The sequence below is a fragment of the Melospiza melodia genome, assembly GCF_035770615.1.
Source record: "Melospiza melodia melodia isolate bMelMel2 chromosome 10 unlocalized genomic scaffold, bMelMel2.pri SUPER_10_unloc_1, whole genome shotgun sequence".
NCBI classification, from domain to species: Eukaryota; Metazoa; Chordata; class Aves; order Passeriformes; family Passerellidae; genus Melospiza; species Melospiza melodia.
This window is the reverse complement of record NW_026948501.1, coordinates 742006-764862: the sequence shown is the minus strand read 5'-3', so window position 1 is coordinate 764862 and position 22857 is coordinate 742006. Positions and strand designations below refer to the sequence as shown.

The window sequence follows — 22857 nt, the reverse complement described above, 5'->3', positions numbered from 1 at the left end:
AATTCCATAATACAGCAGCCTTAGACAAAAAGAAGTGTAAGGATTCATTCAGTTAACATCTATTCTTCATGACTAAGGGTGACAGAAGACTGCAATCATAGAATCATTAAGGCTGGAAAAGACCTGGAGATCATGAAGTCCAACTGCCAATCCAGCACCATCACGTTCACCATTAAACCACATCCTTGAGTGCCACAGCAACATTTTTTTAACACTTCCAGGGATGGTGACTCCACCACTGCCGTGGGCAGCCTGTCCAATGCTTCACTTTCAGTGAAGGAACTTTTCCCTAGCAGTCAATCTAAATCTTCTCTGGTGGGGAAGAGGTCATTTCCTATTGTCCTGTCTCTTGCTCCCTGGGAGCAGATCACAATTTACCTCCGGCTGCCCCCTTCCTGTCGGGGAGTTGTGGAAAGAGACAAAGTCTCCCCTGACCCTACTTTACTGCCCCCATCTCCCTCAGCCACTCCTAGCACTCCAGACCCTTCCCCAGCTCTGTTCTCTTTCCTGGACACGCTCCAGACTCTCAAGGCGGGGCCCAAAACTGAGCCAAGGATTTGCAGCGCAGCCTCATCAGTGCTCAGCGCAGAGGAAAAGCAGACCTCCCCTCTGGGCTCCTGCTGGGCGCAGCACAGCATCTCCTGCTGGAGCAGGCAGAATGCTGCACTGCTTTCCTCTAATCAAACATACAACTGGACCACCAGCGGTCCTTCTTTCTCTTACTTAGTTCCCAAATTGATTCAGAAACACCAAAAATGGTGTTAAAACAAAACACTGCAGAAATCTGCACAGTAAAAAAGAGCCTGTGGTTATATCAGCAATTTTTACATGGACTATTGCTCTACTTCTGGTTTATGAAAAAAGCTTTAACACTCAAAGCTTTATTTTGCAGCTTTTGTAATTAGTTGTATATATGCATGCTTTCATGAAAAACAAAGAAAAAGTATTTTTGTTCAATTTTGCCTTTCAATTTATCCTTTGCTGTAAAGTAAATGGTTACAATTGACTCAATTGGTCATTTCTCTACCAGGCCTAAGAGGTACAAATGCTCTTGTTTCATTGCCAGCAAACAGCAGCAGCACACTTGCTTGACATGGCAAATCCATGCATCTCACTCCACACCAAAGGAAAAGTTTAAGCTTTATAGATACAAATTTAAAAAAAAAATTAAAAAGGAAGAAAAAATTCTACTAGTTTCAGTATTGCATTGATCCAAAATCAGTGCCTGTACGAAGATCTGCAAAATTCAAATCAACTCAAGCCTGTAGTTTTTAGAGCCCTCATCTTGGATTTTTAAATGTGTTCAATCAGAATAAATCCGGCTTAATAATAATCTTAATATACAAAAGGTGTTTTTCAAAACCCCCCAAAAATCCCAAAGCACTTCATGAAGTAACATTTCCATTCATATGAAACAATATATCAATTACAGACATTCAAACACTTCCTAGCTGAGATTTTTATAAGCTTTTGGTGAAGGCACCTAGACAAAGAACTACAAATCAAAAGACTCAATTTTGAATTTTGCCAGCTGCCATTTTGGGCGCTGAGCATGGCAATTTGGAGAGCACTGCTCTGTGACCAGAGCCTGGTCTGAGATGCTCTGGACCCAGAACTAGCTCAGTGCCTGCAGAAGGAACATTTACTTTAGTCCTTTGATTTTTCAAATAGCCATGAAACTGCACCCTGGCTTGAGGAACAAGGTCACAATGCATTTGTCTTGCACTGAGTTGCCTATTTTATGGCACGCAGGGCTTCTGGTTTGAATGTTCTTCTTTTAAGCACAGCCTCTCACACAGGTTTAAATGTTTGGCACAAGACAGTCCAAAAAGCTCTTTGTTGTAGCTTGCTGCCAAGAGGTTTGGACTTAGGATGGCTATCATTTGTTCCCTCCATACTAGTGACATCCTTTAGACAAACATTTGGCAATGCACTCTTGGCTTAAAAAAACTCACATTTTCTCAAGGAAACATCCTCCCAAGTTAAATGAATATGAAAAATTAGGATCTCTGTATGAAAAAGGTGGAGAACTACTGTACTGGTTATGAAACTTGGACCTGTTGGACTACAGGAAGAAAAGCAGGGCAAAAGTGAAGATAGAAAAGGCAGAACACCACTTCCAATAAATTCCCAAGTTTCCCACTTTGAGAAAATGTGTGCAAATGCAGTCAAACAAACCACCCATGCCCTCAGTTAATGCCAGCAGCACTAAAACAGAACTGCACTGAACCACCCTGTGACTGGTGTCCCACTCCACACTTCCCCAACCTGTAAAACATGATTTTCCACACAAGTAATTTCACGTTCATATTAAGGTAAATATTTTGTTGCCCTTGGAATATTAGAGTCTTCTGCCTGACTTTAAGAGCTCTTCAGATCCTCTTCAATCCAAAAGAAAATAAATTTTATGCATCTTTTGCCCCCTTCAGTAATACACCTTGAGAATATTCTGGATTTTTTTTTTTTAAGTGAAACAAGTTGATTTTAAGACAATTTTCTGGACACTTGTAGTAAACCTTGCAGAGCGGACAGAGCCCCAGGACTGTTGGGACTGGCCCTGCAAACACATCACAGCGCAGCTCCTCCAGAGTCCCACAGGCACCCAGGAACTGCATCTGAGGCAGCAATAATCTGCTATTACTTATTAAGTTGGGCTTCAACAGATGTTTAAACAGGACTGAGGTTTATCATCAATAAATCTGTCATGCTTACTTAGCTTTGCCTCTAATTAGGGATGCATAAACCTCCCCTTGTTCAATTTCAAATCTCTTCTGAACACAGTTTAAAAGCTCCGTTTGTCTCACTTACTGCTTTATGGTTTTGATCTAATTCTTTTATGGGGTTTTGAGACAAAACTGAAGGGAACAAAAGAGTTGATCATGAATACTATAAGAAAAGTTGTGAAAAAAGAGTTAAAGTGAAAAAGAAAAGATTTGGGGAACAGATGGTAAGGGAGGAGGGAGGGCAGCAAAGAACACAACAAACGCATACCATGGCCTGTAAACTATGGCCTGTAAAACCCCAGCCTGGAGGATCTGTAATTGCTGCCAATATTGTGGTAAAACCTGCAAAGGCACCGGGGCTCCACCACACTAATGGATATTAAAACTACTCACATTGTGATGAGTTTAACAGGGTAAGAAAACACCCTTCTGAGAGCCTTTACTCCCACCAGTAACCTCTCATTAAACAAGAGTATAGAATCATGGAAGGGCCCTCAAGGTTCATCTCATCCCACACCCTGCCATGGGCAGGGACGCCTTCCACTAGCCCAGCTTGCTCCATGCGCTGTCCAGCCTGGCCTTGAACACTCCCAGGGACGGGGAGCATCATTTGTACATACCCCTCAAACTTTACAAGTATCAAAAGAAAACGTTTTGGAAATAAGAAGATCTGAAATTTTTTCTAAATCAACATAGGAATGCAGAATTTTTCATGCAGGACCACTCATGTTTTCATCCTTAAGCATCAAGTGTCATCTGGTGGACTGACTCAGAACTGCACCAAAGAACCTCGCACAAAAAATTTTGCTAGGGAGGACAAAATAAATGAACTAAACAGGGACAATATTTACCTGTGGCCTCAGAAATGAAAAGAACAGAAGTACAAACCTCTGCCAGGCGCAAGTATTATGAAATCAGCCATACAATTTTTATAACACATCCAGGGATTTGGTGGACTTAGCTCTCTGAAATTTGGGAAATGCAATTTTTTTATGACTTAATGTCTAAAAAGCTGTATGCCTCCAACAAAAACATTGAAAAATCTCAGTCAAATATTTATCTAGTTTTTTAATCTAATCTGAGATCCATAAGTAACTACCTGAATCTAGAACTGGAGCTTTAAAGGAAATTTGTCACCTTGGGTAAAATGTCAGGCTGTTTTCCCTCATCAAGAAAAAAAAAATTCAAAGGAATTAAAAATCAGATGCCTTAATCAAGGCAAACAGAGATGCTGCAAACCTTTAAATAAAAGTAAATTTTTAACTAGAAATCAAGCTTTGTATTTCTTTCTGTGCCTTTGAAACGTATATCCTGTGCTTCTCTCTCAACCAATGTTAATTAGCTCTGATAATACTGATTTTTAAAACCAGACATCCCCCTTTTTTTCCACTAAAGAGAAGTAAGAGACTGAGCGAAGAAGAAAAAGACAGATTACAAGAAATTCCTACTAATGAAGTTCCTGGAGACAAATAAAAATAATTTTTTTTTAAAAAATGAAACCTAAATAAACAAACAAAAAGGAGCAATTGCCAGGATCACCACAAAATTATTTTCTATCAGTTTTAATGCTTCAGTTTTAAAAGTAATCCCCCCTCCAAATGAACATATTACTTTAAAGACATTGATTGTAAAACATATTTAGCAATCTTGATAAGCAAACAATGGGGTATACACCTCCAGGAAACACTCCAGTTTATAGGAAGAAGACAAGTGTTGATCAACTTAGGAGGCAGAAAAAACAGCAACATCTTCCTGACCTTTCAAACAATTTCATTGCTTATTGTGGAAGGTCATGGCTACTGATGGCACTAAAGCAAGTTTTAATTGTTTGAAATCACAGCAAAAGCCAATTGTCAGAGAAGGCAGCCCAGCCTTCACAGCATGGCTTTATTTGTCAAGGTCCTAAAATGATTTGGGCTCAATGGCAATTTAAAGATTGTTTCATTTCAACAAGGTGTTCCTGCCATGGGCAGGGACATATTCCACTGTCCCAGGCTGCTCCAAGCCCTGTCCAGCCTGGCCTTGGGCACTGCCAGGGATCCAGGGGCAGCCACAGCTGCTCTGGGCACCCTGTGCCAGGGCCTCACCACTCTCACAGCCAAGAATTTCTTCCTAAAATCTAATCTAACTCTGCCTTCTGCAGTGGGAAGCCATTTACCGTCACTGTCACTCCAGGCCCTTTTCCAAAGTCCCACTCTAAATCTCTTAGAGACTCTTTAGGCACTGCAAGGGACTCTAAGGTCTCCCAAGAGCCTTCTCCTCTCCAGGTTGAACGCCTCCAGCTCTCTCAGCATAGCTCCAGCCCTAGCTGGTACAATCATGGGACTGTATGCTTTTAATTCCTCTTGTTCATTTCCCATGCTGTACTCATGTGCATAGGGGAATTTAAGCTGGGTCCTAGTGATGCCAATCTACTGGCTTAGAATTGCTTTGCACTGTCCTTCAGGTGCTCTCCTGCTGACCTGTGGTCCATCTCCAGGCTCTGGGTATCTTTTGCTGTCGCTGCCATCAAACCAGAAGGAGTGCAATGGATTGAGGTTCTCCTGCTTTAGTTTTTGGGTCTAGTGGCTGAGTTCTGCGTTAGACTGGCTTGTTCTGTGTTATGCAGTCAGACATTTGCAAACATCAATTTCATCATTATCCAAAGTCAATTTGATGAGCAAAGAACACCTTACAGACACAGAATTAATCTGCTCTCTGATGCTTCTTTCCTATGTGGGATCAAAAAGAGTGGCCAAGGCTCAATTTGAGCCTTGAGTCATGGCCCCACGAAGGTGGCTGTCAAACTCCACTGTGCGGGTTTTCCAGGGGATGACAAGTGATATGTCACCATTGATCCCCATCAATGATCACCACATGATCCCCATTTTAGTGCTAGCCAGAGGGGTCCTTTGAAGCTATCTCCCACCTCACTTCATACTACTGTGCTTTGGTTTGTAGCCAAGCACAGCCTGGGAGCATATGAGCTGCTCTCTCTCAAGAGGACAGGCATTCAGTGAGTGTGCAAGCACACAACAGCAGCTGACAGGCACGTGGTCTTTCAGGGCCTACCGTGAGCTGATCTCAAAGCCCTTCACCCAGGGCAGATGGTGAACCTCAGCACCATCTTCCTTCCACAGATCCAGTTCCACAGGCTGATGTAGACATAGCAAATACAAGCTATTCTTCTTTCTTTGATATTTTTAAGTAAACATTTTACCTAAGCAAAATCTACCACTAAATACCAAAAACTAAGAATACATCCCAAACGGAACAATGTCCGCTATAACTGCTTCCCACACCTCAATCAGAAAAACTCCAAGAATTTTTTATACTCCTCCCTTACAAGCCAAATCCAGTCTTTCCCCAAAACTGACAAAAGAGAGAAGGCAACCATCAAGTCCAGTCTTGTGAGAGCAAGTGAGACCAGACTTCTTATCAGGAATTTCTAACAGGAAGCATCCACTAAGAAAAAGTTTGTAGAGACTGTTAGTCTCTGCATCCCAAGTCACAGTTGCCACTAATAAATGCCAATGCTACAGATGGAGAGAATCCATCCAGCTGCAAGGGAGAGCGTGTATCTGCGCACTCTGGATCAAGCTGAAATCTTAAAGGTTATCCAAAATACCACTAGTTCTTCATGCCAAGAGGTGTCTTGCTAGCAACACACTAGCCTAGATATCCAGCCCAATCTTTTGGGTAGCCTTAAAGCTGATCCAAGTCTAACAGGGTTTTCCAGACAGCTCAAATAACCTAATCCTGTTTTTTACAGACTCCAAGTAAAGTCCTCAACTGACCAAGATGAATTATGGAAGAGACAAAAAGCTTCAGGAGGTCAGAGGAAACACAGCCAATCCTCTTCTTGACTTACTCAACTGCTGTCAGAGGTCCAACTGAGCCCACAAAGACCAAAAAGCATTACCTCAAAGCTCAATTCAGAAGTAGCTGATTCAGTCAAATTGTAAGCACTGTATACTAATACCTAAAAGTGAGTTTTTCAATTATACAGTGTAAGTCAGTACTTGAAACAGGACAAGCTTCTGATTCTCCTGATTAGAAACCCTCAAGCAACCAAGTGCAAAACAAGGTCTGCCTAATTGCAGAGAAAGCTAGAACACTAGAGCAGCACCTTACCTCTCAGTAATCTCCTAGTTCCATGCCTAGTTGTTTTGGGTGAAATCTAAAAATACTCTAGGTAGCTAAAGAGGTTAATAAAATTGTTAGGGGTTTTTTGTTTGTTTGTTTTGTTTTGTTTTTTAATCAGTTTACTGCAATATACCATGCATTTAGTCCCAGTGCTCCTATATAAATATGATCTTGCTATTAGTCCTAGCAGAATAAAACACTGTCTATGCATAATAAGAGGAGCCCTCCTCCACAAACTGCAGGGCAGCACCGTGCCAAAATTAACCTGTGTTACCTCTCAAGGCATCAGAATGTCTTACCACAGTGCCAAGTAAAGCCACTTCAGTGAGAAGTCTTCATGCCCAATTAGGGATTGCAAACCCTCTGTTTAGATGCATGGAAAGAAGCCAAGAGATTTACAAGAATTAGCAGGGCTGTATCTTGAGTTTCCTACAACATCCACTTTTTCCAGTGAAGGAGATCTGTGGTCTTCTGATGACTCCATCAAATGCCACTTTATCCAATACAAAAAGATGTAAAGCCACCATGACACCAGCTTCTAGCTCAAGGAATCTTTTCCTGACATACATCTTACAGATTCATTGAACACACATCTTTCTAGTTTTGCCTTTGGCGCTGGTGCCAAGACTGCTGGCTGCCAGTACAGTAGTACAAACTCAAGTTTGTAACAGGGGAGGGGGGCAGAGGACCATTCCTGACAATATTAGCAATTAGGAGTTTCCTGTAACACCAGCAGAGCACTGACTGGTGAACATCTCTGAAATGCAGAAAATTATTTTCTTCTCTCAGACCTGATCAGCCATTATAAGACAACCTCTGTTACCACTGTGACTGCAGGACCCCGTGAACTCTGCAGAGACAACAGTTTAGATTACTCACCAATGAATAAGACCATTACAAAGCTCTTTTCTTTGGCAGAACTCAAATTCTCCCACTTTTCAGCATCACATTTTTCCCTTGCCTTCACGTAACTATCTTAGCCACTGATCACTAAATATCCTTTGTTTACTTCAAAAAATGACAGATACCTTTCTGTGACTGCTGCAATTTTTTCCTAATCCCCCGAACTGAAAGAAATCTAGTGTTTCCAGATGGACCCATGCACTTCACAAGCTGAAGCACAAAAATAGCTTCTCAAACAATTTCTACTGTAACAAACACACCCCCTCCGACAAAGAGGAAAATGAAGGGGGGGGGGGGGGAGACAAAATTTTGTTCCTACTTTTATTTTCCCATTGGAACAGAGTGGTGTAACAGGCAGTAAAGATTGTTTTTTTCCTGTCATTTCCTGCTCTTATGGACCAAAGTCTTTCATGCCACATAAACAATAAAATTTCTATCAAGCCTGCAAATACAGAGTGGAAAAGATAATAGAAGAACTATTTAGAATAGCCTGGGCTTTTACCTAATGATATTGACATGTTGAAGACAATCCTCAATTGCTAAGCACCCCAGATCTTAAACTAAGATTATTTTACAATCTGTATGTATCCTCAAACACTTTTAAAGATAATCTAAGGAGATTATCCAACATTTGAATGTGGAGAACACTCATAACATGACTTGTAGGGAACTCTACATTTGGTTCAGATCTCTGAGCATACTTGGGACCTAAATCTGGAGAAAATAAATATCTGTTTTCTTACAAAGCTGAATCTGCAAGGGAATATACTGAACCCCCATGAACTCAGAAGAATATTTTTTTCCCTAACAAGACACACATTTTTCCTCTGCTGTACTGGGTCTGCTTAGTATTGCAAGCTGACTACAGTACTAAAACCTCAAGTGTCAGTACTCGTTTCTGAAGCATCATCCCAAAAAGAACACTTGTCCTGGGCTCAAGCCAAGACAGAGTTAATTTTTACTGTAGAGCCCAGAGGTTATGCTGTACTACTTCACATCATTTTCCAGGATGGGGGAAGGAGTCCCTTCCAGGTGGCACAGCATGGTGTGGTCAGGTATTGTCAAGGGTCCTGCATAGTGATGAGCACATGAATTGTTGGCCTCTTTCCTGTTCATTCTGTATTACTATTGCTGCCTTTACTGTTAATTTTCTAACCTCATCACTGTTTCAGTAAATTGGTCTTCTCTCAACTCATGATCTTTATCTGCTGCACCTCCAATTCTCCTATCCAGCTGCCACAAGGGAGAGAGAGCAAGTGGAGCATGGCTTGGAGAGTCTAGGTGGGAACACTTAGCTGGGGAGTACATTCCCAAATCATGACACCGTGAAACCGAGCATGTCAACAAAGAGCAGAAAACACGTAACCACAATCCTGGTTACATGATATAAAACTATGATGTGCCCACATTTACAAACACTGCAAGCCAACTTTTAATAGTGGGCTAGCCTACCTGAACTCAGAAGATAATGCTTCTTTTCTAGTGGAAAATCCATCCAGGGATCAAAAAACATATAATGCAAACGAAACCTGAGCTTTACTATACTGAGCTATACTGCCAAGGATCTGCTGCTTGCCTTCACTGGGATGAAGCTATTCCAGCATGTATAAAACACATAACGTTATTTTTGAAGGTCTTCTTAAAAACCAAACACACTAAAAAAACTCAAACAAACAAAATAACCAAATGAAACAAAACAAACAAAAGAAAAACCCCAAACAAAAAAAAATATCAAACAAAACCAACCACATCCTCCTCCCACAAAAAAACCCCACAAATCACCCAACAAAAACAAGAAAATCACCCCCAAAACAGTACTTGTAACAAAGATTTCTTTATCTTCCCAGGTAGAAGACCCTTAGCCATGCTGGCTAGATTCCAGGTGAGTTAACAGGGACAGCCCCAAAAAGGAAGGAGCTGACTACCTGCAAGTTGTTTTAGCAGAAGAGAGCTTAATGAGTCCTCCAAATCTGGAGACTAGCACAGGGAAACAAATGAAATCTAGACACAAATAGCTTTTTCTACATGGTCAGTGTGACAGAAGCTGCGGGAAGAAGAAACTGGAGGTGTTTGCATTAGCTTTCTGGAATAGTTAGTGTGCTGGGAATGTATTTAGAAGCAGGTCTGCATGATGGAGTGTGGATCTGTCAGCTCAGATCCAACATTCAGGAGACAATTGCCAGCACTGAAAAAGAAAATAGAAAGAAGGAAGCCATACTTCTGATTTCCCTCAAAAAGCAATTAGTTAAAAAAAAATAAATCTCAACCCTACAAGACAAAACCCTAGTCAAAAAACACGTTAGATTGATTATCAGCAATTCACAAAACCAGAAAATCAGAACAGATATAATGTGTAGGATTGAGAGAGAGCAGCAACACTGACTATCTAGGTTAACTCCAAGAGACCAGAGATGTCAATATCTTTAATGATCATGCTACCTATTTCAGCCAAACAACAGAACCAAACACTGTCACTATCTAGCCTCCACAAGCATTTCTACGCTTTCTATAAACTGCTGTAGAAATTCACAGCTGAGCTACACTTCAAATCCTGCATAAATCAGCCCCTATCATGACTGTCATTAAATAAACCTAAAAATAACAATGTAGAAAAAATACAGACTTCCAGTTTTTGAACAAACTAGTTCAAATCTTGCAACTGTGACATCCAGCTCTTAAAAAATGCATTTAATGTATTCCAAAAGGAAGAGGAAAAAAATTTGGGCACTACAGTTTAATCAATATCAGCAAGTGGAAATGAAGACTCTACACCACATCTTGAATAGACCAGCTGGGTGCAGGGCATGGGGACAAATTCAGAGTCAGCTGAAGAGTCAGCTAAAGATGCAGCAATACATTTTCATCACTGAAAACCAAACCCAGTACAAGTCAAAGCCAAAACAAGAACTTATAACAATCTACATTCAGTTTCTGCATATTCATATTACAGAATTACATATGGTTTGCATTGGAAGGGACCTTAAAAACCACCACATTCCAATCCCCTGGCTATGGACAGGGACACTTTCCACTAGACCAGGTTGCTAACATAGAAAAGACAAACCTATTTGATAAATGCGGTCCTTATGAAGAAAAATCTTGTTAATTACATTTCCTCTATTCTGGACACTAATTACACATTTATTCAGTAGACACATTTACACAAGTCTATTACCAAGCTGCAACATGATCTAAAAATACATACAATTAAGATGCATCATTTTAAGCAGAACTCTGATTATAAATCCATCCGTAAGTTGAACGTTACCACCATATTTCCAGTTCAGGCTCCCTTTTGGATAAGCATTTTTTCCAACAGATTCTCCTTCTCTGGGGATGCAATCTGGGCATGCAATCTGGCTTATCAGCTCTAGTCCTGCACTGGTTACCCACTGACATTGGAAGACATCGAAGAAGCAATACCCAGGCAAAGCTCTGCCTACTCTGTTTAGAGAAGGATTTATCTTGCTCCAGGCTGTGTTAATCCCTGGAAGTGTGACTGCCTTCCAATAAATCTATCTGGCAGCAGAATCATGAGGGGGAAAGCTGTAAAATTTCTTTGGGTTGTGTCTTTTAACACCAAAGTTGCTGAAAATCCTACTCTGCTTCTAAGTGAAATAAATTAACGGAATCTTCACTACACCAGACTGAAAAGTAAGGATTTGGATTTGAAGGTCTGCCACAAGCCTTCTCAGCAAGGGCACACCACTGCAATCCCCAGCATCAACTTAAAAAATCCTTAAACCACCATCTGATTTTCAAGTCTTAAAAAAACAAACAAAACCAAAATGGAAGTTAGAGAATCATATTCTAACTACTCCCCCTTCTATAAATGTGATCCCCTTGAAAATTCTTCTAACATTTTAAAAAGAAAAAACAATTTTATTTCATAAAAAAGTATTTTAAGGCCTTTACTGGAAATGATGATTCTGCAGTATTTTTAGAAACTAAGACATATGTTATTTAAACATGTTTAATGCATTTCAAAAGACAGATCAATATATTGATTTACCAATCAAATGGATATTAGATTAAGTCTCATCTTATTTTCCTCACTATCTGGTGAAATAAAAAATCAGCTTTTAGTGTCAAGCACCTCCTCAGTAGGTGCCTGAAGGGATTCCCTGTGGGATGCATGGTACTTAGGAATGACAATGACAATGGATTTTGTTATGTATCATATTACCACACCCAGAACTCTTCAAGCTACACCAAGAGATTACATGCTCAAAACTCTCATTTAATATGCAAAATCACTTCTTCCATCACAAGATAGAGGAACATAAATTCAGTGGGAGGTGGGAATTAAATGAAATAAAATTAAAAAATGAGGGAAAGAGCAGCACAGAGTTATCATAACTCCACAAACACAATCTATCTAAACCTCAATAAGTTTTGGATATGAAACTAAAAGTTTTAGAGGGCAGAAAGTAATGCACAAAAATGTGCATTTTTGCAATTTGGTCTCCAGAACGATCTGAAGATCAAGGCTAAATTCAGCTCCAACTGCAGTAACTTGGGGTTTATTAATTTTTATTAGTCCGCCAAGCAGACGCAACAGCAGAAACATTTTAGAACAGATGTCATCAGGAATATCCTGGAGCTTCCATAGAACTGTGTCACTCAGAACTGAATATGTCAGAGGGAAGAGACCAAGAATAGTTGGAAATGAGGAAAAAAAAAAAGTGTTAGGTTGATGCTAAGTCACATCAGTAGTACTCAAGGATTCCTCAGGCACTATGAAGTGGGACAAACAGAAGACCAGGACTCAACAGGAGTTTGATGTTCAGCCTATAAAGCTAATGGAACAGATCAGGAACCAGAAGACAGGAAAATCTAATGTGTTTGGCAAATTTGGAATATAGTCTTAGCAGCCAAGACCTTTGTGGTTGGCAGACCCAAGCAATGTAGGTGCAAAAGCAGATGTAGGGGAATCAAACAGCCACAATTAAAAGCTGTGTTCTCACAGTTTAAGATTTTTAAGAGCATTTCACCAAGGCTCTCCCAGATTACAGGCACCACCTATGACTCCTGGGTTTCTGACCCTCCATGGGAGAGAGAGGAAGCCACCACCCTATGGAGGCTCAGCTGTCATCAAAAATCATTCAGCAAGATCCTGCTCAATTCTCCATGAAAATCCAACAAAGAGGGAGTAGAGAAAAGGGAGCAATAAAACCGTGCACACTGTGCAGCTGGAGGCAACTCACCTGCCTCAGAACAGATATAATGTGAACCCTCCTTACAGCTTTGAATGAATCAGCTCAAACACAAAACTCAACACTTTGTACAGAGGAGTGGGTTGGAACATCCACCCCACCCTCCTAATACATTTTCATGATACAACATTTTAACACTTCAAACATGCAAGTAAAGCAACATGGCACAGCTCTGTATACAGCTTCTGAATGACTAGAAATTCTTTACCAGCCATAAGAAAATGTCAATTTCTGTGGAGGCCGTGAATTCTGTGAGTCAATGAACCCTCTAGCTTTAAAACACAACGGAATTTTTAAACAATTGAGAGTAGGGGGAAGAAAAGAAATAATAAAACCACCTCTTGCTGCCAGTTATTCCATAACCATTTGCTACAAAGGTTTTTGGTTTGTGGCCAGAGCCCCAAAGCAAATGGACAAGTAACTCAGCAGCTCTCCTATACTCAACATTTGCTTCGGCAGTTTCTTTGTCCTAAGAGGATTAGCAGTTTTAAAAATAACTTTTGGGACTTGCATGGTCTGGAAAATACCAATAAAAAACCAGACTATCCTTTCAAGTGAATAAGAAAAGCATCTGTTCTGCATTCCAAGTGAAGCAACTTTTTTGACTGCACAGCCATCAAGATCAAGCAGCCATAACTCCAATCAAAGACCCAGTTCCAACAATCCCACACAGCATGGATGAGACAGGACTTTCTTAAATTACTACTTTTATTTTACTATTTTGAGGAAATCTTACTCTCCCCTAGCTGGGAACACTTGCACTTCCAACAGTAAATTAGAAATGGCAAAGCAAGGCATGTAATTGCATAAGATGAAAAAAATTTTAAGAAACGCATTTCTCAACCATGCCACAATTAGAAGGGGACTTCTCCCCACAGTGCTGATATTTGGCCCCGGAATTTCTACAGCCAAGAAACAGGCTGTAAGAATTTCAACAGCAATTAGTAAAACAGATCCAGGAGAGTACAGCAGGCAGCACCCTTTGTTCCTCTGTGGGAAACTTCTCTCTGAATGAATGACTCCCACAGCCAGTGAGAGCGATTCACAGAGGTGGCACACCTGGCTCCAACAGGAAATTGGAATGGCTGAAGTTTCCTCCGGGCAAAATGCATCTACCCCCAGTGAAGGGCTTTGCAGATATTCAACAAACAAGGAAAAAAGGGGAAAAATTAAATGGAAAAACCATATATGTTATTTTAATACAAACCTCTAAGAGTTTCAAGATGTACACTACTACAGCCTGGGGGCTAGGCCTTAATCACTGTCAGTTTTTGTAGGTTCAGCACAGCTCCAGTACAACCATGTCACCCAACAGTACAATTTTACCTATGGGGGCACAATCCCCTTTTCCATCCAATTTAAGAGGGAATACAATGCCCAGCTTGCACTGGATTCTGTGTTCAGCTATCCCATGCAGGTGCACACAATCCAGCAGCAGCATGGAGCTGCAGCGTGACCCAAGGGCCACACCACTACCAAATCTCTGCAGCTCCAAACACATCTCAAAAGGTGTGGCCAGGGTGGGCTTGTATGAGGAAGCTCCATCCTCCACCAAGAACCTCCATGAGAAACCTTGCACATTTCTCCCCCAAAAGGTGTGAGAACTGAGTACACTCTCATCCCCCGTCTTTCCCAGAAACACTGCAGCCAGCACAGGGCACGATGCTGGATTGAAACAGCAAAATCCAGGGAAAAAAACCAAACACACAGGAAGCTGAGATCTGGTGGTATTTTCATTCACTGGTCTGCAGAGAGATCACTCCTTCCTTTACTGCATTTATTCAGCTCTCTGCTGGTGTTACCCTGGAGAACTTTCCCCTCACTTCTGCAGTAAGGGAATTCACCTGCCCACAGGTTAATCTTCCAGAGCGTTTCGTACAGGTTTCCTTTTCCACAAAATTCAGATTACTTACTAATTTGACTTTAAAACCCTCTTTCTTCAAAATCTCTTCCTACACCCCTATGAGGTTTTTTTGCATGGTACAAACTTTTTCCTTCTTTTTTTATCTCAGTCTTCTATTCTACTTCTTCATTCCATTCAGTTTTTACACAAACAGTTTTATTCAGCTTTTTAAAATTCAAATCACAAGCCCCCATCAGACACATAGGGCCAGTGGCAGAAAACACGGTATTTCTGTAGATCTCGTTCTGGAAGTGATAACCAAATTACACTTAGCAGGTGATTCATATCAAACATGGTAAACCCATGGCTGGAGGCTTCTTTGGTCTTCCTTTCACAGTTCCTTGCCCCAGTGTTTGGTACATTAACTTTCACCCTGTCCCAACCTCACGGTTCAAAATGATTACTGAAGTAGCAAGAATCTCATGAATGTAAATATTTCCTCAGGGTTAAATTACCAAGAGAGAATTTCTGCTCAGAGCCTGCAAGCCCAAAAAGAAAGAATAAAAAGAGGCCAAGAGTTTAAGAAAACTAGAGCCGAGTGATAAATTCCTTCATTATAGTCAGACACCTGCCTGTTTTTCAGAAGTATAAAATAAAGAGGAGAAACCTCCGACGTCCAAGTGATATTTAGATGTCACCCTGTCTTTCAAAAAATACTGGGACTACTGGGTTCCTCAGACTTTTAGAAATTAGATTCTTTAATATGAAGACTGCTGTCCTCCAAAAATCTCCATCCAGATTGTCGTGATGCCATGTAGAGGTGTGTGTGCTGTTTGCACACACTGTACCCAAATGCTCCATCCCAAGGATAGAGGCTGGGCTTCCAATAACAGGCTGACATCTCACCAGCGTCAGCTTCGGACTCTCTATTAGTGTTTTAGCCATTCACATTAATTAACCAGCTTGATGAGCACCAGAATCTACCTGTAAAGGTACTACACTTTTAGCAGTGATTCTGTATACTTCAGTGGAGATTACTCAAAATGCTTCGAGAGAGAAAAATGGCAAATTTCATGTGCAATTGATTCGTTCAATAGTCCAGCATAAAAATGCTCCCTCCTTGAATATTCATTAAACAAAAGAATTTCTGCGAAGCAGCATCAAGTTAGATGAATAAAGAAGAAATAAAGAACCAGAGCAATCTTGCAAAAGGGGACATTTCAGGATTTTAAAATGCAATTACAGTAAAGAACTTGCTCATGGCCATGCTGAAATGCATGAGGACCTAAAAAGTTTCAAAGCTCCTCACCTCTCACAGCAAAGGTCAGTGGTCTGCTCTGTCCCTGCCAGTACCTTGAAGGTTCTGTCATCCCAAAAGATGCATTTTTACTATGACTAGGAAAAAAAAAAATCAACAGATTTGAAGACCATTAATTCTACCTTACTCTATTCACTGCCCAATGACTGCTTCTGACCCAGCCTCAAGAGTGCTCTCTGAACAGCTATCAATACTTCCAGCACATTTAAATGTACTCTAGAGGCCTATGAAATTTTAAAATTTAGAAACAGTTTGCTAGTTTTGCTAGCTTACTAGTTGCCTCTAGTAACTCTGAGCTCTCTAGAAATTCACCAGCATTTAAGACACCAAAGCTGGTAACACTTGACATATTTCTTTGAGACACAAAACATCTTTCTCAGGTTATTGGTGCCCAACACGAGCACAGAGAGGGACCAACAATGCCTCTTGGGGATGCCTTGTGACAGTGAAGCCAGATTTACTAGGCTCACCATTAACATACATTACATCATTCAAGCACTGCCAAGCTCCTCAACAAAAGAGAAAAATCCCATTTTAGCACTCCTGCAACTTTTTTATGCTGATGGTTATCTGTGGAAGAGCTGTTGGTTTTTAGAGTCCATAACCACAAAATTAATTACACTAAGACGGAGAAAAGAAAGACTGAGGGACAAAAGTATTGTGCCCATATCTGAAATGTTACTCAAACGGCCTGGCTTCACAATAGGAATTTCATCCCTCTGTTAATGGAGGTTATTACAAATGAGGAGTTGATGAACTCACTTTGCTGAGCCCCTTAAGGATCCTGCAGGGAGTCTTGTATGCCATGATTGAGATTATGCTATGTCAACAACCTCCACTTCTCAGCCTTTCACCTCAATTCTTCACCTAGCCCTTTCACAGCAGTTGAATCACTCCTTTCTGTCCCACACAAGGGTCTTAATCCCAGACAAATAGCAAGAAAATTGCAACCCAGAAAACAAGGAAGCAGGTAATACCAATAAACTCTTTCACAGAACAACAAAAAAAGCAATGGAAGTCAGCAAAACCAGAAGAAAAGGCAGGGAGAATAGCATTTTGTGAGGTAGTGGTCAGGAACCACAGAGGCAATGTGCTTTAAATAATGCCACTTAAACTCAACAAGTTAACCCTGAGAAGCCAGACCACAACTGCAGACCTGGGTATTTCTCATAGAGGACATGGTGACCACTGACAGAAAAGGTAACAGCCACACCACCAAGGGAGTGGAGATGAGCATGAGGCTGTCACTCCAACGAGCATCACCAGCAGGGACAGCCCATACCAGCACATCTTCCTGCACAGGCTGGCACAGCACTCGCTGGGTACCCAGGTAAAGCAAACACTCAGTATTGCAATATCAGCAACTCCTAACTGCAGGCAGTACAGATAGAATGAACAGCCACAAACTGTGAAATAAAACCCAAAGACCCATTAAATTTTAAGATGCTGCAAAGTGTAAAATGTAAATCAAGTTATAATAACCCTTGCTTTTAGGACCTGGCTGTGAATAGGAGGGGGGAGAGTAGAGGGAGGGAAAAAAGTTCTCCTGGAAGCACTTTCCAGTATACCTCACTATTGTTCCACCAACAAAGGCATCTCAAATTTCACCACTCATAACCTCCAAACCAGCCAGAGTTCCGTGCTGTGACTTGACTGCCTCCCAAATGCTCCAGAGAATGCAACAGTGAGCTGCAGACATCTATTTTCAATTTCACATGGATTTTCACCATGGAGGTCTGGGGTCGTGTGCCCAGGGGTGCCAGGCTCAGCTCTCAGCAGGGTGTTCAAAGGGGTTGGCAGAGAACAAAAAGAGAGCCCTGAGAGCTGGTGACGGGCAGGCAGCATGGCTCAAGAGCTGTCACATCAAGGACAGGACTTCAACCATACTCCCTCCTACTTTCCTCCTCCTCTCTCCCACTCATACCCAAGTCCATCTTAGCTCAGGTTATGTCATACCCTCTGTTCCCACATCTGAAATATATGAAGTCACATTATTTTTTTTACCTAAAAGGAACTTTCAGCTAGTTCAGAGAATTTGAAACAAGAGACATATTTTCAAAAGAGTATCAATATTCACCATTGTGTAAGAATCACAAGTCATTGTCTCTCAAGTGAAACATCAAATTTCACAAATCTGATGCTGCCAATACAAATGGATACTACAGTAGTTATTACTGATTTTATCCACCACTGTTCACTCAACTCAAATGCAATCAATGGCTCAAATGTCTAACACAATATCTGTATCCAGGGAGCTAGAAATATTAATTACTTAGGTTTTACCAGTCACCTCTTTTAGTTTCAAATTGAGTTTTCAGTAAATGAAAAATTTAAATTTAAAAATTAAAATATAAATTTCAACAAAACAGCTTGAATAAGAAAATTAATCTTACTCAAAATCTTGCTCAAAAGCATTTCAGAAATTCACAGCTTCTGTGTGCTATGTGGTAGAAAGCAGTGCACAGTCAGAGAAACTAACTAAAGCATTAATCACATCATTGCTGCATGTATACTCCCTGCCCTTTCAGTTCTCACACAGACCCCTTGGTCACACTCACTGATCAAAGCAGGACTATTATTGATCTCCAATAATCTTATCAAGATCCCTAAAACAACCAATCAGACAATTTGGAAAAAAACTCCATACATCCATAATTATTAAGCTTGGTCCGCAGGAACAGACATGCTTCAGTTAGGAAAATTCAGTGTTTTTTAAGCTTATAGACACATGGGAAGACATAGCTGTTCCCAAAACTTCCTGCAGAAATTAGTCGTACATTTTTCATTGATAAGCAGTAGGAAACAGTTGGACTTTAGGTCATATTTCAGAGAGCAGCCCTGCCCACACCACTGCACCTCACACAGCTTTTTTGAGAACAAAGCTTCCTCAAAACCAAACACATTGAACCTGATCAGGGAATTCAGAGTATAAAACCATTGGAAAACCATGCGACAAAAACCGCCTTGAAAACAATGCAGTGCAAACAATGCACAACTAAAAAATCGTCACCTGGGATTTTGACTTCTCAAGTCTGTCACTCCTGGTGTCACAAGGTTTCAACATCCCGCTTCCACTACCACTGACCTAAGGCAGTCTTCCTCATTCTGGACCACGCTACAGAAGCTCATCCCACACAAAAAGCCATGGGGACCATCATCACTATGATTCTACTGCTTTTATTGTTTTGAATGTAATATTCTCTCTTGCACCACTGAGACACTCCAAGACCAAATACACTCTGCAGTCCCAACCTTGTCCTACATTACCTCCTCAGCCATTGTTAGGAGCTGGGGAGACACCCACAAGAATTGTGTCGGTCAGTATTTCCGTAGCATTCGCATGCTACAACTGGATTTCATTAAGGAAAGGGCAACCTAGTATCAACTCCATCTTTCTTCCTGCTTCTGTAGAAGTTACCTGCCAGGCCTTAGATCTGCACACTCGGCAAGAGGCAAAGGTCCTCTGGAAAGAGAAAGTCCTGACTCCACTTTCAGCAAGAGTTTTAGATATACATTTAAATGCAGGAAATTGTGGCAAATATGACTGAACAACAGCAATTCCAGCTCCATTCAAGAAGGATTCCAGCCAGGACTATGCAAGCAAGGCACATCAGATCAGAGCCACAAGAGCAAGCAAGCTCTATTTCCCTTATATTACCACACTGAGTCCCCTGACTCTGGAAACAGGAGTAAGCCTCACTGGTTGATGCTCTTTAGCGAGACGCACCACACTCAAGGAAATCACAAACACACACATACAGAGGGACACATATTGCACCAATCTACAAGCAACTGACATTGCAATTACATACTGCTTGTATTGCAATTCACAAGCAATTGACATGAGAGCCCTGACTCTTTCACTAACAGAGCAGGAGGCTGATAGCATGGGCATTTCACTACCGCAGGCTCCAACCCATGTGGGAGGACCAGCCTCTAAAAATTAACGTACTGAAGATTGGTACACAAAGTTCAGGAGGTGCCAGAAGTCAGATTGCCTGAATATCTCTGGATCCAGGGCAGGTGGGGAACTTCAGCAGCTCTGAAACTCGCCATCATCTTTCCTAGGTTGACCCAACTTTTGTAGGTAAAAACAGGACAGAAAACTTCCACTTTTTAAAAATAAGAACTTATTTCTGTAAAAGGAGTTCCTTCAAACTCAGTGTCATTTTCATAATTTTTCTTTAGCATTATTAAGGTAAGAACACTTACAACATAACGAACTGGGTCACAAATGAGCTAAATCAGGAACAACCCAGCTTGATTAGTCCAAGGGATATTATAAACACAGCTCTGCTCGATGGAGTACGAACTCTAAAACATCCTCCTAGCATTGTGAAAAACAGCTTTCTATGAATGACAAACTTCTAAAGAATGCAAGAATCCTTTTATCAATGTATTGGTTGCCATACATAACCCCTTTCCATTCTGCATGCTTCTCAACAAAACCAATTCTGGTCATTAACAATTGCCAATAGTCTCTCCGATTCCTTGGTGCCGCTGTGTATCAGGCACTGCAAGATTCTTTTATGTTGCAGAGCTGTTTTCCTTTGTGTTAAAATTCCCTAAAGCTTGCAATGGAAAGTAGAGTATATCCCTTTAACATAGTTACACCACTCTTAATATTTGGAATGGAAAATGTGACATAGGTACTGAGGTTTAAAAAACAGCAACGATGAATGTGGCCAGTTTTCTAAACATAAATCTCTTCAGGGTTTTTTGGGCTTTTCCCCCCCTTCCTTCCTTGTTTCTGTTTTTTGGGGTTTTTTTGTTTATTTTGGTTTTTTTCCCACGAGAATCCTGGTTTTACAGAGGCAGCCAGCTAAACATAGCAGATCATTATGGTTCAGAGATTTCCAATTTGCAACTGGAAATGGTTTATGTTTAGAGTACTAACAGTTCCAAAAGGTATTGAAAAAGGAGAGAAGGAAAAAAACCTCAGCATTTCATAAGTGCCTAAATATGGATTGGCAGGAAATAAATTTAATCTCTACAGTTAATAGCAGTCTTAATGAAATTAATGTTTAACAGAACTGATTTTGTGTGGTTTTACGAGAACTAAAAATATATTTACACAACTCAGCGCTGCATTTACTCAAACATGGATTCCCTGGCCATTGTGAGGCGCACAGGGACGGCGGGTGCGGGGTGCGTGTGCGGGGGCAGCTCGGGGCGAGCCCGCAGCTGGCGCCTGGGAGGCCGCGGGCAGCGCGGGCAGCGCCGCTGCGGGTCCAGCCCGGGGAGGGCGGGCCGGCCCCCGGGCGATGGGTTTGCATCAGAACCGCGCCAGCCGCTCGCGGGGGCAGGGAACGAAAAGAAAAAATCAATTAAAGAAAGAAAGTTAATTGAAGGCGCCTCCGAGTCCGTGCGAGCTGCTCCGCTGGGCCCCCGCCTCCCCGCGGCGGAGCGGCCCGACCCCAGGCTCCCCGCCGAGGGCGCGGGCGGAGCGGGGCCCTGGCGCCGGCAGAGCCGGCGGGACCGCGCCCGCCCGCCGGCCGGCGAGGGGAGGGCAGGGGAAGGAGGCGGCGGCGGGCCCGCACACCTGGAGCGGGGCCGGCCCGGGAACCAGCCTCCCGCCCGCGCCGCAGAGACCCCGCGGCCCGCCGGGACCACGGCGCCGCCTCGCTCCCGGCCCAGCTCCCCGCGGCCGCCGCAGCCTCCACCGAGAACTCCCTCGGGATCGCGGCCGGGGCGCGGGGAGCTGGGCGCAGCCTTACCCTCCGGCTCCATCTGCTCCCGCCGCCGCGCTCCGGCGCTCCCCGAGCCGCTGCGCGCTGAGCTGGGCCGGGCGGTTACAAAGGCGGCCGCCGGGCGAGGGGGGTGGGTTTCCTCTCCCTCCCACTGCAGCTGCATCGCGCCATGAGGCGCCGCCAGCGGGACGCGGCGCCCCTGAAGGCGGCGGAGGCGGGATGCGCCCGCGCCCCCGCCCCGGCCCCGGCCCGGCTCGGCCCAAGCGGCAGCGGGACCCGCCGGAGGGGCCGGCCCGGCTGCCAGGGGAGCAGGGGCTGCGCCCGGCCCGGGGGCAGCGGCGGGCAAAGGGCGCACCCGCCGGGGCTGGCCCCTCCCCAGGGCCGGGAGCGGGGGCCGAGGGGAGGGCGGAAAACACCCTTTCCTGCCCCCTTCCCGGCCGACCCCGGGGAAGCAACGCCTGCCGCTTGCGTGGCTCCTTGCGAGGAGCTCCCGCTGAGCCAGACCCGTCCTGGGCTAACCGTGCGCATCCCACTCGGCCCCGAGCGAACCAGTGGGCTCCGGGATGCAGCTGCAGGGAGCAAGAGGCGCTCAAGCTCCTCATCATTCGCATGCCACAGGGGTGTTTATGGGCCCCTTAGTGGACGAACCCAGCGCGAAGCTCAAAATCACGTCACAAGGATTAGGAAAGGAAACCTAAGGGCCACAGACTCTACCCCGGCTGTTGCCCTTGGAGCCAAAAGCTTCTCGGTGCAGCTGCTGGGGGCGGCTGTGCGACACAAGCCGAGAGGAGAGACCTCGGGCTGTGCATGGCTTCTCTGGCTGATGTGTTATTCCATGGACGCATCAGAGAGCAATTCAGATACGAATTTTGTCTGAGGGAACCAAACCCTCCCAGCCTCTTCCCAGCTCCCAGAACCACTCCAAAAAACAAGAGCTTCTTAAATAGCCAGACCCGAAAGCCCACCTGACACACTACTCTGTGCCTGGACAGGGAGTAGGATGCTGTAAGTAGGAGGGATTGCAGCAGAGTTGGAGGGC

The 22857-nt window shown here is 43.0% G+C and overlaps 1 protein-coding gene across 1 annotated transcript in view; it reads right to left on the bottom strand.

Annotated features, from left to right (window-relative positions):
* FGD3 (FYVE, RhoGEF and PH domain containing 3) overlaps positions 1-22346 on the bottom strand; it is a 94588-nt gene extending 72242 nt beyond the window's left edge. The window contains 2 exon segments of the mRNA XM_063181842.1: positions 21846-22232; positions 22235-22346. Coding sequence (XP_063037912.1) covers positions 21846-22232; positions 22235-22346 — 499 coding nt within the window.
* Between the last annotated feature and the right edge of the window lie 511 nt (positions 22347-22857).